The 15859-nt window shown below is 40.6% G+C and overlaps 2 protein-coding genes across 2 annotated transcripts in view; one reads left to right on the top strand and one right to left on the bottom strand.

Annotated features, from left to right (window-relative positions):
- cdpf1 (cysteine rich DPF motif domain containing 1) overlaps nucleotides 1–15859 on the top strand; it is a 68638-nt gene that overhangs the window by 33768 nt on the left and 19011 nt on the right. The gene's annotated exons all lie outside the window — the stretch shown is intronic.
- The window catches only part of nampt1 (nicotinamide phosphoribosyltransferase 1), a 41028-nt gene that overhangs the window by 20953 nt on the left and 4216 nt on the right, over nucleotides 1–15859 (bottom strand). Inside the window, exons 2-3 of the mRNA XM_078568405.1 lie at nucleotides 2256–2412; nucleotides 473–576 (exon numbers count right to left, since the gene is read on the bottom strand). Coding sequence (XP_078424531.1) covers nucleotides 473–576; nucleotides 2256–2412 — 261 coding nt within the window. The remainder of the gene's footprint in view (nucleotides 1–472; nucleotides 577–2255; nucleotides 2413–15859) is intronic.

The following is a 15859-nucleotide window of genomic DNA, read 5'->3' on the forward strand; positions in this document are numbered from 1 at the left end:
CAATGTTGATTACTTGACACTTAGCCCGTTAAAGAATTAACCATAATCCAGAAGATTTTCCCCTCTACAATACACTTATGAAAAAGCAAGCCTCTAAACTTTATCACTATAATAGTGGAACAAATGGCTTCAGCACCCTGGAGTGAAGAGATGATTATTAATTAAAGTAATATCAGGAAATCTAACTGCTATCCAGAAACCATATTCAGAAATGCATGCATAACAGGAGATAGTATTGATTGGACTGTGAAGTCTCTTGTGGTCAAAGTGCCCACAATCTTTACCAAGGCTCTGGCATAATTAGTCACAAGGGTAAGAGATCAATGTAGGACTCAAACCATGGCCTAGTAATAAGTAAATGCTTTGGCAACGGTGTGAGAGGGAAAGCCAAAACCATCTGGTTCAAGGGAATAAAATCAATAGTTCCTGACACTTATAATTCCTGCAGCAGACAAAATCTTAAATCTCCTACCTCAAGAATATAATTCCAACCACTCTCATTAAATACATCATGTTGAAAATGTTCTCTGTAGACCTCTTTGGCCTCTTGAATTTTCTCCTTTGTTGCAACTCTGCCTGTTTAAAATTTAGAGGAAGCAATTTTCATTTAGAGATTAAACAATTAATCCATGTTTGAGCTACTCAGACCCAACCTTTATAAATATTGTTATTTATAAAAAGATAAGTAGTAACGGCACTTATTTCCTGAAAACGTTCTTTTGGAAAAGCTTGTTCATACTCCAGTTTACTACTGCTAATTGGCAAAGGAATTTTATCATACCAATTTTGTATCATTGAAGTATGTCATGATAAATCAGACACTCAACATTTTGTAATGAATAGGTAACCAAACAATTTCTTTCACCCAAATAAAGACAGTGATTTCTGTACAGCTGAAAGCAAAGCATCATATAGGTTCAAACTAATGTTAGTGAATGGGTAATTAGATTAAAGTTTCCAGCTGATACAAAGCTAGAAGACCTGTGGATTCAGAGGTGGCAGCTAAGAAAGGAAGAGGTCAGCAGGCTTTATCCGGGAATGAACATTTGTCAATGATCAGCTAAGTTGCTTTATTCCAAACTAACAGGAGGCATTTGTATTCTATGGGCAAGAAAGCATTTATGATAATAAAGTTGATTCAAACATGAAAGTTCACACTCCCAGAAATCATGTTGAAGCCGTACAGTGATCTGATCAGGCTGTATCTGGAGTACTATACATAATTCTGGTCACCGTAATATTCATGGAACATCTATGCTCTAGAGGCTGTGCAGAAGGGTGAACTTAATTGCACTCCAGTGTCAAAGGCAACAGCTATGAACACTACTAGATAAGCTGAATGTCTTCAGCCTCAAAAGATGTGTCTGCATTAAGCCTTTGGGGATACACAAAATTCTTAATGGGATAGAAAATGCAAACCGGAAACAAAACTTCCATATGCCCAGGAGGGTACTGGTTCAGGGGTTTGAAGTGTAAAATTTAAGATAGATGTCAGTAAGAGGGTGGCAAGAACAAACAGTGGCTCAGATTTTACATTGAGCATAGGGGGAGGCTATTATTGTTCACTGTTATAACATAAATCAGATAGCAACTTCCAGCATCTGCACATTTTAAAAGCATAAATCCCGAACTGCTGTCAAAAATACCCTGCTCTTCTATAGGGTGCACTGCAACAGTTCTTGCTGATAGACCTGGCATTTAAGTTAATGCAATGGTGACAAGTTTGTGGTACTTAATTGCCAAGTTGCCCAATACCAAAAAAACAAGTTGTTACTTGTCCTGTTCTCAGAAACCCTGAAGGTGATGCAGGACTGGGTGAGATGCCTGACTGGAGCTGCCGTGGAAAGCTGCCAGCAGGTTAACAGCAACCACAGTTCCTTTGGCCCAGATTTTGCTGTCAGTGTCAAAGTTTGTAAAGAGTTAACTGCATAAAACAGTACCAATACAAACAGCTGTACACACACACCTGCCCTATTGTCTAGGAAAAATCCTAGAACACTGGATTATAGCTGAAGTTTGCATTGAGGCTTTTATATTCTTTAATGTCTGAATGAACCCACATTATCATTACATACATCTACACCTCAAACTGAGTGATTCCATTTTTCATCAACAGAGTACAACTGAGAACGAGCATCAAGAAATATTGATAGCAATTATGTTGCAGTAGAGATAACAATACTAAAAGTGATCTATATACCAACTTTTAAAATATTTGATTCACATGCAAGACAGTAAGTAGTTTAAAAAATCACCTGCTAAATATTTCTTGAGAATGTACTGTAAACCGTAGAACACAGTTTCATTATATTGCACCTTCTTGGATTTGATATCTTCCTTCCTCTTCTCACGACATTCGAAATAAGAATATACCTTGCTTGTATTAGGTGGATACAGCAGATAGTGAGTCACCTTTGTAAATGGAGGAAGTGTAAGACAGTAAATACAGTAAAAAGTTTAATCGAAAGCTTATTTCAAAATACACCAAGTGGCACTAAAGGAAGTGAGGTACACAAAAAATTAAATTCAGCCAGACTAGTTTACAACTGTCAACAGAATGTAATAAATTGCTGGTAGAAAATCATTCAAAGCAATATTAGGTTTACATTTCCTAGTTTAAGGACAAAGGATTCAGAGCTAGCAATCCATGCAACTTCCCACTACACAAAGTCTGTAAGCATCACACGGAATTTCCAACAGAAATTGAAGTCCAAAAGCACCAACAGTTCATCTAATCTCAAATCAATGATTCATCAGATCAAAATAATATGCTAATAACGTGCCAATTAACGAGATCAAGAAATTATTTTACAAAATAACACCTTTATTTGGCAACACATGGATGGTGCAATAGTGATTCAAAACCTGGGCAGAGAAAACAAATGAAAAGTGGGTAACAGCAGTTACAGTTGGAATGCAACTTTCCATTATAACCGAAAGTACAAAGAACAAAGAAAAGTACAGCACAGGGACAGGCCCTTCGGCCCTCCAAGCCTGCGCTGATCGTATTGCCCGTCAACTAAAACATTTTGCACTTCCGGGGTCCGTATCCCTCTATTCCCATCCTATTCATGTATTTGTCAAGCTGCCTCTTAAACACCACTATCATACTTGCTTCCACCACCTCCTCTGGCAGCGAATTCCAAACACTCACTGCCCTCTGCGTAAAAAACTTGACCCGCACATCTCCTCTATAGTTTTCTCCTCTCACCTTAAATCTATGCCCCCTAGTAATTGACTCTTCCACCCTGGGAAAAAGCTTCTGACTATCTACTCAGTCCATGCCACTCATAATTTTGTAAACTTCTATCAAGTCGCCTCTCAATCTCCGTCGCTCTAGTGAGAACAATCCGAGTTTCTCCAACCTCTCCTCATAGCTAATAACCTCCAGACAGGCAGCATCCTGGTAAACCTCCTCTGCACCTTCTCCAATGCCTCCATATCCTTCTGGTAATGTGGCGACCAGAATTGCACGCAATATTCCAAGTGTGGCCTAACCAAGGTTCTATACAGCTGCAGCATGACTTCCCAGCTTTTATACTCAATACCTGCCGATGAAGGCAAGCATGCCATATGCCTTCCTGACTACCTTATCCACCTGCGTTGCCACTTTCAGTGACCTGTACACCCAGATCCCTCTGCCCGTCAATGCACTTAAGGGTTCTGCCATTTACTGTATAATTCCTGCCTGTATTAGACCTTCCAAAATGCATTGCCTCGCATTTGCCCAGATTAAACTCCATTTGCCATTTCTCCACCCAAGTCTCCAACCGATCTATATCCCGTTGTATCCTTTGACAATCCTCTTCACTATCTGCAACTCCTCCAACCTTACTACAAACAGCAAAGGTCCCAGCACTGATCCCTGCAGAACTCCACTAGTCACAGCTCTCCATTCAGAAAAGCACCCTTCCACTGCTACCCTCTGTCTTCTATGACCAAACCAATTCCGTATCCAGCTTGCCAGCTCACCTCTGATCCCGTGAGACTTTACCTTCTGTACCAGTCTGCCATGAGGGACCTTGTCAAAGGCCTTACTGAAATCCATGTATATAACTTCCACTGCCCTTCCATCATCTTTGTCACTTCCTCGAAAAACTCGATCAAGTTAGTGAGACACGACCTCCCCTTCACAAAACCATGCTGCCTCTCACTAATATGCCCATTTGCTTCCAAGTGATAGTAAATCCTGTCACGAAGAATCTTCTCCAATAATTTCCCTACCACTGACATAAGGCTCACCGGCCTGTAATTTCCTGGATTATCCCTGCTACCCTTCTTAAACAATGGAACAACATTGGCCATTCTTTAGTCCTCTGGGACCTCACCTGTAGCCAGTGAGGATACAAAGATTTCTGTCAAGGCCCCACCAATCTCCTCTCTTGCCTCCCTCAGTACTCTGGGTAGATCCCACCTGGCCCTGGGGACTTATCCACCTGGCCCTGGGGACTTATCCACCTTAATATTCTTCAAGATGCCTAACACCTCTTTTTTGATCTCAACATGATCCAGGCTATCTACACACTCTTCCCTAGACAAATCGATTGCTAAGTCCTTCTCGTTGGTGAATACCGATGAGAAGTATTCATTTAGTATCTCTCCCATTTCTTCTGGCTCCACACACAGATTCCCACCTATGTCCCTGAGTGGGCCTACCCTTTCCCTGGCTACCCTCTTGCTAGTAGCTGTATATAATGGGGCCATAAACTCTGCTGAGCTTCCGTTACTGTAATACCCATCTCAGGGTGAAATATGTTAAACATTAATTTGTATGCCTTGATAACAATGCCTATTTGGGCATGTCAGAAGATTTGCTTTTCATCATTTTTTTTTGAGACATCAAGAATCTTTCAGTCCTTGGCATTACTACTATTTGCTGCGTTGATAAAAGTATCCATTAGCTAAAATACAGAATTTTAAAAACCACTAGACATAAGCCAAGTGCGCTTCTTTGGTATCACCTTTTCTTGACTATGAATCGATTTTCCTTTGGTCAATTTATGAAGCATGATGGAAAGGATCCTTTTGGGCTAATGCCCATGATCAACAGGACCTGTCTTCACATTGTTGTGATTTGGATAAAAATTATATAAAGTTACCAGATGATCCAACAGACAGTATGCATGTAGGACTAGCTGGCTACATGTTTCACAGATCCAAAGATTAATGAAGCAGTTTGCCAGAGTGTTAACTGATGCCACAACCTTCCAGCTAATTGTAGGGCAAAAGGCATGAATGGGATTCACAATAAGTTCCTAAAAGCTGAGCTAGACCTCAGGTTGGGGAAGAGAGTAGTGACGACCTTGGGAGAGCCAATGAATGGGATTCTGCTTATACAAGCCAGTCTCTTCTAATGAGCCCCAAAACAACCAATAAAATCAGTCACTCTTGACACAGTGCCAGACACTTGAGGTACACGTAATTAAAAAGGAGCAGGCAGTATTTTACTCATGAGGAACAGGTTTTGAATTTTATGCAAGATTGCAGAGAATTGCAAACTTCAGAGGAAGCCTGTTTATATTGCTTTCACTAATTTTTATAGACTTTTGACCTTATGGCTCATGAAGAAGCTGGACTCTATGGGGCAGCAGGGCCAAATCTTTGACTTCACAGCTATATAACCCAGCATCACAATCCACGTAGTGGTAATTTCACCAAATCTATCTTTCTTCAGATGGAAAAGTCACACAAAATTGTCTAGTCATCTATCTATTGTCTTCAAGTGGTCAGCACTATATGCGATCGACATTTCTAAAAGGATTGCAATGTAGCTTTTTGAAAGTGAAATTTGCTTCTTGGCAAACTCACCTGGGGATCAGATGCACCCTACTCTATTTAATTCTTTCACAGGTTACAGGCGTCACTAAATAGGCCAGCATTTATTGCCCATCTGTAATTGCCCTCGAGGTGGTGGTGATCAGCCACCTTTGTGAACCGCTACAGTCCATGTGGTGTAGCGACCCTCAGAGTACTGTTAGGAAGGGAGTTCCAGGATTTTGACCCAGCAATCATGAAGGAACGGCAACACAGTGCCAAGTCAGGATAATGTGTGGCTTAGAGAGGAACCAGGTGATGCTTCCATGCATCTGCTGCCCTTGTCCCTCTTTGAGGTCGAGGGTTTGGAAGGCGATGTCAAAGAAATCTTGGTGAGTTGCGCCAGTGCATCTTGCAAAGGGTACACAATGCTGTCACTGTGTGTTGGTGGAGGGAGGGATTATTTAAGGTGGATGGAGTGCCAATCAAGTAGGCTGCTTTATTCTACTCATCTTCTTGAATCAATGGAAGAGTGCTGGTACTACAATGGCTGCACCCTCGGTTACTGAGGCCCAGAATCCTGTAATTCCCTCCCTAAACCACTCACCATCCTCCTTTAAAACACTGCTTAAAATCGATCTCTGATCATCTGCCTTAATATCCCCTTATGTGGCAAACATTATAACTGTCAGGAAGATAATGTCATTTCATAATGTTACTGGAATTTATTGTAGAGTAATAGTGGTGTGTGTGTGCGTGTGCCTTAATTGAATTAAAGGCAGCTGGCCTGAAGGCTTTGATATATAAGATAAGCTAGGTTTGAAATGTTAAGTAGGTAGACACAGGTGTAAAGGGAGCAGCTTGCGGTGGAGCTCACTAGGGAACAGGCAATTCTAGATTTAGTGATGTGTAATGAGGCAGATTTGATAAGGGAGCTTAAGGTGAAGGAACCCTTAGGAGGAACTGACCATAATATGATAGAGTTTACCCTGCAATTTGAGAGAAAAAACCGGAATCAGATATTACGGTATTACTGTTGAATAAAGGCAACTACAGAGACATGAGGGAGGAGCTGGCCAGAATTGACTGGGAGATGAGCCTAGCAGGAAAGACAGTGGAACAGCAATGGCAGGAGTTTCTGGGAGTAATTTGGGAGACACAGCAAAAATTCATCCCTAGGAAGAAGAAGCATACTAAAGGGAGGACGAGGCAACCATGGCTGACAAGGGAAGTCAGGGACAGCATAAAAGCTAAAGAAAAAGCATACAATGCGGCGAAGAGCAGTGGGATTGGGAAGCCTACAAAGACCAACAGAGGACAACTAAAAAAGAAATGAGGGAGAAGATTAAATATGAGGGTAAACTAGCCAGTAATATAAATGAAGATTGCAAGAGTTTTTTTTAGATATATAAAGGGTAAGAGAAAGGCAAAAGTGGACATTGGACCGCTGGAAAATGACGCTGGAGAAGTAGTATGGGGAACAAAGAAATGGCAGAGGAACTGAATAGGTACTTTCGTGTCTTCCATTGTGAAGACTGACGCAGTGACATCCCCAAAGTTCAAGAGAGTCGGGGGGGGCAGAGGTGAGTATGGTGGCCATTACCAAGGAGAAGGTGCTAGGAAAACTGAAAGGCCTGAAGGTGGATAAATCACCTGGACTAGATGGATTACACCCCAGAGTTCTGAAGGAGATAGCTGAAGAGATAGTGGAGGCGTTAGTGGTCATCTTTCAGGAATTACTGGAGTCAGGGAGGGTCCCAGAGGACTGGAAAATCGCTAATGTAACCCCCCTGTTTAAAAAGGGAGTGAGGCAAAAGACGGGAAATTACAGGCCGATTAGCCTGACCTCAGGTGTTGGTAAGATTTTAGAGTCCATTATTAAGGATGAGATTTCAGAATACTTGGAAGTGCATGGTAAAATCGGGCAAAGTCAGCATGGTTTCATCAAGGGGGCTGACAAATCTGTTAGAATTCTTTGAGGAGGTAACGAGTAGTTTGGACAAAGGAGAGCCAATGGATGTTATCTACTTGGACTTCCAGAAGGCCTTTGACAAGGTGCCGCACAGGAGGCTGCTCAGTAAGATAAGAGCCCATGGTGTTAGAGGCAACGTGCTAGCATGGATAGAAGATTGGCTGTCTGGCAGGAGGCAGAGAGTGGGGATAAGGGGGTCCTTCTCAGGATGGCGGCCGGTGACTAGTGGAGTTCCGCAGGGGTCAGTGTTGGGACAACTTTTCACCTTATACATTAATGATCTAGATGAAGGAACTGAGGGCATCCTGGCTAAGTTTGCCGATGATACAAAGTTAGGTGGAGGGACAGGTAGTATTGAGGAGGCGGGGAGGCTGCAGAAGGATTTGGACAGGTTAGGAGAATGGGCAAAGAACTGGCAGATGGAATACAACATGGGGAAGTGTGAGGTCATGCACTTTGGTAGGAAGAATAGATGCATAGACTATTTTCTAAATGGGGAGAGAATTCAGAAATCTGGAGTGCAAAGGGACTTGGGAGTCCTAGTCTAGGATTCTCTTAAGGTTAACTTGCAGGTTGAGTCGGTGGTTAGGAAGGCAAATGCAATGTTGGCATTTATTTCGAGAGGACTGGGATATAAAAGCAGGGATGTGCTGCTGAGGCTTTATAAGGCTCTGGTCAGACCACATTTCGAACATTGTGAGCAATTTTGGGCTCCGTATCTCAGGAAGGATGTGCTGGCCCTGGAGAGGGTCCAGAGGAGGTTCACGAGAATGATCCCAGGAATGAAAGGCTTAACATATGAGGAACGTTTGAGGACTCTGTGTCTATACTCGATGGAGTTTAGAAGGATGAGGGGGGATCTGATTGAAACTTACAGAATACTGAAAGGCCTGGGTAGAGTGGACGTGGGGAAGTTGTTTCCATTAGTAGGAGAGACTAGGACCTGAGGGCACAGCCTCAGAGTAAAGGAAAGACCTTTTAGAACAGATGAGGAGAAACTTCTTTAACCAGAGAGTGGTGAATCTATGGAATTCATTGCCACAGAAGGCTGTGGAGGCCAGGTCATTGAGCGTATTTAAGACCGAGATAGATAGGTTCTTGATTGGTAAGAGGATCAAAGGTTACGGGGTGAAGGCGGGAGAATGGGGTTGAGAAACTTATCAGCCATGATTGAATGGCGGAGCAGACTCGATGGGCCGAATGGCCGAATTTCTGCTTCTATGTCTTATGGTCTTATGATGGAAGTGAAGGCAGGCAGGAAAGCTACAGCTCGTAGTTTTGTTGCTGGGGAGAAAGTGCTAGCTCTGTTACCAGTACTGGTTGATTCATTAAAAGGCAAGATTTAGTGGGCCTTACAGGACTGAAAAGAAATCGAGTGAAGTAAGTTATTTAGTAAATATTCCAGATAGAAGAAGAGGGTGTGTCATGTAAATATGCTTAAAAAGTACGCTGACAGGGAAGAAGAACAAAAGGACGTATTAGTGGTGGTGGATAACGAGAAAGAAGTAGGATTCTGAAATTGATTTTCCTCTAATCAAATTGGATAATGAGGGGATGCTTGAAAATTTAAGTGTAATATTGAGTTACCTACCAGACAAGTGTCAAAGTGATTTAGAGAAGCTACTGCGGTCACACAAAGATATTTGTGGGAATAAGTTGGGGAGGATGAATTTAGCTATACATGATAAGTGTCGAAGTTTCATTGTTGACAAGGCAATATCCTTATAGATTAAATCCGGCAAAGATATCACAAGCACAGAAAGAAATTGAATTCTTGCTTCAAAATAATATCATTGAGTCTAGTTGCAGTAACTGGAGCTCGCCTACTGTGCTGGTACCGAAACCAGATGGAACACAAAGGCTGTGTGTGGACTATTGAAAGGTGAATGCGGTGACAAGAGTAGATTCATATCCGATACCAAGATTGTATTGAGAAAGTGGGACATTCAAAATTTATCACAAAGATTGACTTGCTAAGAGGATATTGGCAAGTACCATTATCGGAGCGAGCAAAGGAGATATCAGCTTTTGAGACGCCAGATAGACTATATCAGTTTAAAGTCATGCCATTTGTTTTGAAAAATTCACCTGCAACATTTCTAAGACAAAGTAATTGCAGATCCGAGCAATTGTGCTGTGTATATTGATGACTTGATAGTTTTCAGTCAGACGTGGGAGCATTTACAACATCTGGAAGAATTATTTACTCAATTACAGGAAGCTAATTTTGAGATGAACTTGGCTAAAAGTGAATTTGCAAAAGCACAAGTCACATATCTAAGCCATACCATTGGACATGGTAAGGTGGCTCCGAGAGTTGTGAAAGTCAAGGCTATCGTGGATTTCCCCGTGCCTACAACTAAACGAGATGTTTTGAGATTTCTGGGTATGAATGGGTTTTATCAGAAATTTGTACCAAATTTTAGTCTGATTGCTCCACTGACTGAACTATTGAAAAAAGAACAAGAAGTTTCAATGGAGTTTTAATGAAACAATGAAGTTTCAATGGACACATTTTGGCTGAACCCAAGTATGCCAATCAATTTAAGTTGGCCATTGACGCAAGCAATATAGGCATTGGGGCCGTAATGTTACAAGATGACGACACCAGAATTGAAAAACCAACAGGGTATTTTTCATGGAAGGTGAATGTACAACAGAGAAGATGTTCAACAGCTGAAAAGGAGACTTTGGGGTTGGTGTTAGCATTGCAGCATTTTGAAATTTATATTGCAACTAATTCATCAGAAACAATTGTTTATACAGGCCACAATCCTTTAAAGTTCCTGGACAAATTTTGAGACAGAAATGCAAGTCTATTCAGGTGGAGTTTATTACTGCAACCATTTAATCTACAGATTAGGCATGTGACGGGCTGAGAAAATCTGACTGCTGATGCGTTGTCAAGAGTTTGAAGCTTAAGGGAAAATTGGACATTTAAAAACCTGTACACTGGACAGGAATGATTTCTGTTGATAATATATACACAAATCCTTGATATGTTAATGCATGCATCTGGTAATGTAATCGTGTAATAAGTATAGGAGATTATGTAAGATGTGTTAAGAAAATGAAACCATCTTTTTAAATTATGACAGTTCATTTTTTAATGAGGGGGATGTCAGGAAGATATAACGATTTTAATAATGTTATTGAAATTTATTGTAGAGTAACAGTGGGGTGTCTATGAGTCTATGTATGTGTGTGTATGTATGTGTGACTTAATTGAATTAAAGGTAGCTGTTCTGAAGGCTTTGATGTGTTAGAAGATAAGCTAGGTTTGAAATGTTAAGTAGGTAGACATAGGTGTCAAGGGAACATTTGCATTTTTAAATAAACCGGACTATCTTGAATTCAAAAGAATGTGAAATGTTTCACCTAGCCAGGAGAAGTTAAAAAAGTGTGTTTGTTTTTCCCAAAAGATTGGTAAAACTTAGTACTATGAGAGATTTTTATTATTAGAGAGGTAAAGTCCAAAGACATGGTGAAACAATGGGAATTTGCATTCAAAGGGGGGAAAAATGTATAAAGGAGTTAAAGGTTGTATGTAAGGGGAGATCTTACAAGTGTGAAAAGCCTCCAGCAACTAAGCCTCAAGCTGCTGTCTACAAAGAACTGAAGTTAAGAAAACTCACTTTGAATTGGATTACTCAGGATATCGTGTTTCTTTGCCTGGGTCTTTTAAAATGTGTCTTACTGTTGCCTTAATGAAGTGTAATTGGGAGTTAGATTAACTAGGGGATTTAGAAGTTATCATAGTAGTAATTTGTAGATCTATGTATGTACTTAAAATCATTTCTTGCATTAAAAATGGTTTAATTTAGTTTTGTAAGAAACCTATAAGACTCTGTGGTCTTATTACTACTGAATTCTAGGCACGCATCCAAAATTTATACAAATTGCAAAACAGTTGTAACAATTTCAAGTTTCCCTTTGGGATTTGAGCAGTTCAGCACTTATTATCGGCTGTGCCATAACATAACACTCCTGTGAAGCACCTGGGATGTTTTAGTACATCAAAAGCACTATATAAATTGTTGTATTATAGTTTTGTACAGCAAGGGGAGTTCCTGAAAGTTATTGATTAGAAGGTAAAATGAAAACTTCTCCAATTGTTGATTCATATGGGAATGAACTGGGAATCCTGGCAAATACCAACTTCAGCTTGGACAATCTTTGAGCATCCAAAGAAGAGAAGCAGGCAACATCTATCAATAGCAGAAAAGTCCCAATGAACATTAAAATTGCGACATGAAATTTGTCAAAACAGTTTTCCTTCTTGAATCTATGCTCAAGGTTACAATGACTGGGCTTTTTCTAGCCCACGTGCATCATCAGGGGTGTGAGTTATGCACTGTGAGGTGCACAAGTGAGAAGAGAGAGAAGAGGGTTACACATTGGAAGGTAAAGGCAGCTCCAGCTTACAAAAAATTGTCATTAGGTAGCTTGGAGAGGGTGCAAGCCTTATCAGGTAGATTTCTTTGCCAAAGTTTTCAATGGGACAGCTAGACTAAGCAGTTGGTGTCAAGTAAGACCGATAAGAGACTTTAGCATCAGATACCCAGAACACCAAGCTAAGATTCTCAGTGTTGGCCTGTGACACCAAATGCTCTGTTCCATGGCTGGTGGGGAAACTTAACTTAGGAAAACTGGTGGAAAGCATTACTGCGAGACCAGTTATAAGTCTATGTGCTTGCATAAGCTGAGTTCAGACAATATCATCTGCTCAAGTTCCACCCCAACTCTGGGATCACCACATGGAGTATGCCAAGAGTCCATGTAAAGGAGGACAATGACAATGGTCTCCCATAGTTCTGATGTTGTTGTGACACAGCCAATGGTAAAGGCTCAGTTGTTCAAATCCCAAAGGGAAACTTGAAACAATTGCAAAACAAGCTTGTATAAATTTTGAGATGCATGCCTTGAATTCAGTAGTAATAAGACCACCAAGTCTTATAGATTTTACAAAACTAGATTAACATTTATTAAGAGAAATGGTTTTTAAATACAAACATAGATCTACAAATTACTACTATGATAACTTCTAAATCCCCATACCAATCTAATGCCCAGTACACTTTCATTAGGGCAACAGTAAGACACAGATTTTATAAGAAACATGGTATTCTGAACAAGTCGAATTCCAAGTGAGTTTTCTGAACTTCAGTCCTTTGAAGACAGCAGCTTGATGCACAAATGCTGAAGGCTTTTTCACACTTGTAAGATCTTAAAATGCCTTCCCTCACAAGCTTCTCTCCTTTATACATATTTTCCTCTTTGAATGCAAATACCCATTGTTTCAATACGTCTTTGGACTTTATTATCAGTGAGATAAAACCCTCTCCATAGCACTGAGTTTTACTAGTAACCTTTGGGAAAAATAAACACTTTGTAAACTTCATCTGGCGAGGTGAAGTTTTGAAAAGAATCTAGTCTGGTTTATCTCAAAATGCAAATATTCCCCTGACACCTATGTTTCTAAACTTCCAATTAACATTTCAAACCTAACTTTTCTTCTTAGATCAAAGCACCCAAGTTAGCTGCCTTAAAGTCAATTAAGTCTTACACACGCACACAGATACAGATAGACACATCCCAATATTACTCTATTTTACAATAAATTACGATAACATTATGAGAATTATATCTTTTTGACAGATGTGCTTACCACACCACTCGTGGGGTGTCCTGGTACCTGTTGTATGGCAGGAAGGGTTTGAACCCACATCCACCTGTTAGATCAACTTCCTAAGGGTTGGAGATGAAACAGAGACAGGTAGAACCAGTGTCTCTTTGGAATCTAGTTACCTCCAGATGACACGCCTGACAAAAGTTTCAAACAAACAGAGTAATAAAAACAGAAAATGTTGGAAATACTCATCAGGTTTGGTGGCATCTGTGGAGAGAGAAACAGAGGTAACATTTCAAGGCAATGACCTTTTGTCTGACAGCTCTGACAAAAAAAATAATCAACATGGAATGTGACCTCTTCTCTCTTCAGAGGCTGCCAGGCCTGATTAGTATTTCCAACATTTTCTCTTTTAAATTTAAACTTTTAGAGTCCACAGTGTTTTGCTTGTGTCTCGGAGTTAACAATTTCTGGGAAACTTAGATCTAATACCTCAGCCAGATGTCACAGCATTCACAGACACCACTGATGTTTTAGAAGGCTATTCACGAGTAGAGCCTCTTCAGAGTAAATCTGGAAATTGTCCCACTCCCCTGATGAGTAGGGTAGTTTTGGACACATTTTCTAATGTTCTCTACTCATCAAACTCCAGTGGGATGCCATGAGAATCCTAATTCCTTGACTCCAGCAACAGGCACTTAAGCTTTCTGTAAATATTTGTGTATCCTCCCACTGTATACGAGGAACTACTTGTACACATTTCAAAGTAGCTTAATTTGGAGAACATGGTGATGAGATTCTACCCATATCAGGTGTTTGATATGACACTCTTCATGTTGTTTTTTAAAAAGTGGGCAAAAATTAGAAACAAGTCTAACTGGCTGAGAGTTAAGTCAATATTGCCAGGATGTGATTACAGGTGGACATCAAAAGGCTGGCTAGCAAAGAATGCATTTCAAGCATTTAACAGCTGGTGAGCAATCTCTTTTTAGCTTTCGGAACTTGTAAAAGGTACTTTCAACAGAAAAGCAGTGAATCTCATCATAATCATCAATATAATAAGATAAACTTAACACGTTTTTTTGTCTGAACGCATTCCTTCCTGGAGATGAATGTGTCAATCGCATCTCTATAACGATTAACTATAGAGCAGTTTCACGGTGAAACGCTGCCTCCTTTCGGTTGAAACGGCCGAAATTTTAATGAAAAAAATTGGTACAGGAAGAATTAAACCTAACCAATTTTAGTACGCAGATAATACAAGAAAACCCAGCCAGAAAGCTAGAGCAGTTGTTACATTGCACACAATTCAATTTCGCCTAAATCACAAAGACGGTCTAAGGTAGCTAAAGGGCCAAGCCCTACGTGAGCAATGACAGGTACAAAATGCTAAGAGTGGAAAGTTCCCAAATTATCATTCAGCGCAACTCACGGGATTGACTTATGTTTTCTCTCATTAGAAATTCGGAGCATTAAGTGTTGGTCTCTTCAAACAACTCATAACGCATATAAAATCGCATTCCTTTTTAAAATTATGCAACCTTGACATCTATAACAGACAGCGCAAAGAATGGCAGGCAGGGTATACATCTTTTTAAATAAATGTTAAATTAGTGAGTGTGCAACTTGAGTCACATCATCAAAAAATCCCCACAAGTAACCCTGAGCTTTCAGTTTCATTTCCCAGTTTCAGGGTCGATGTTGAAACGAATCGAAAAAATGCTCCGTCTGCAGTAAGGGAATACATCTTATCTCCCAACTGAATTGTTATTTAACCTCAGGTTTGCAATCGTCAGGGATTATGAAATAGATGGCTGGAGGGTAGGGAGGGAAAGAGAAAGACTCTTCTCTGTATTTACAGGTGGAAAGCGGTTTTATAACATATTTGAAAAGAAATAAGAAACCTCCCCTCTTACGTAGGACATTATAGCAAACACTAGCGGCAGGGTAGAGTTTTTCCAGGTATTTTTATTTTTGTTTTGGGTAGAGAACGTAACGGGTGAGCAGGCGGTCAGTTTAACTGATCGGAGGAGCCAAATGGCAAATCAGAGCTGGGCTTCAGGGAGCGGATCCACCCATGAAGCAGCAGCTCCTCGCACTCTGTCCCCTCCATCAATGAAAGCCCAGGCTGAGCAGCAAATCTGGACCAGCACGCGTGCCCATTTGGACTGTAGGCGGCGGCGGCGGGAAGGGTTTGAACCCACATCCACCTGTTAGATCAACTTCCTAAGGGTTGGAGATGAAACGGAGAAAGGTAGAACCAGTAAGATAGAAGCAAAATACTGCAGATGCTGGAAATCTGAGATAAAAACAAAAATAGCTGGAAAAACTCAGCAGGTCTGACAGCATCTGTGGAGAGGAAGACAGAGTTAACGTTTCGAGTCCGTATGACTTTTCATCAGAACTAAAGAGAAATAGAAATGTGGAGAAATATAAACTGGTTGAGGGCGGTGGGACAGTTAGAGCTGGATAGAGGACTAGTGATAGGTGGAGGCAAAGGAGAG

This window comes from Cetorhinus maximus, chromosome 22 (genome assembly GCF_964194155.1).
Source record: "Cetorhinus maximus chromosome 22, sCetMax3.hap1.1, whole genome shotgun sequence".
NCBI lineage: Eukaryota > Metazoa > Chordata > Chondrichthyes > Lamniformes > Cetorhinidae > Cetorhinus > Cetorhinus maximus.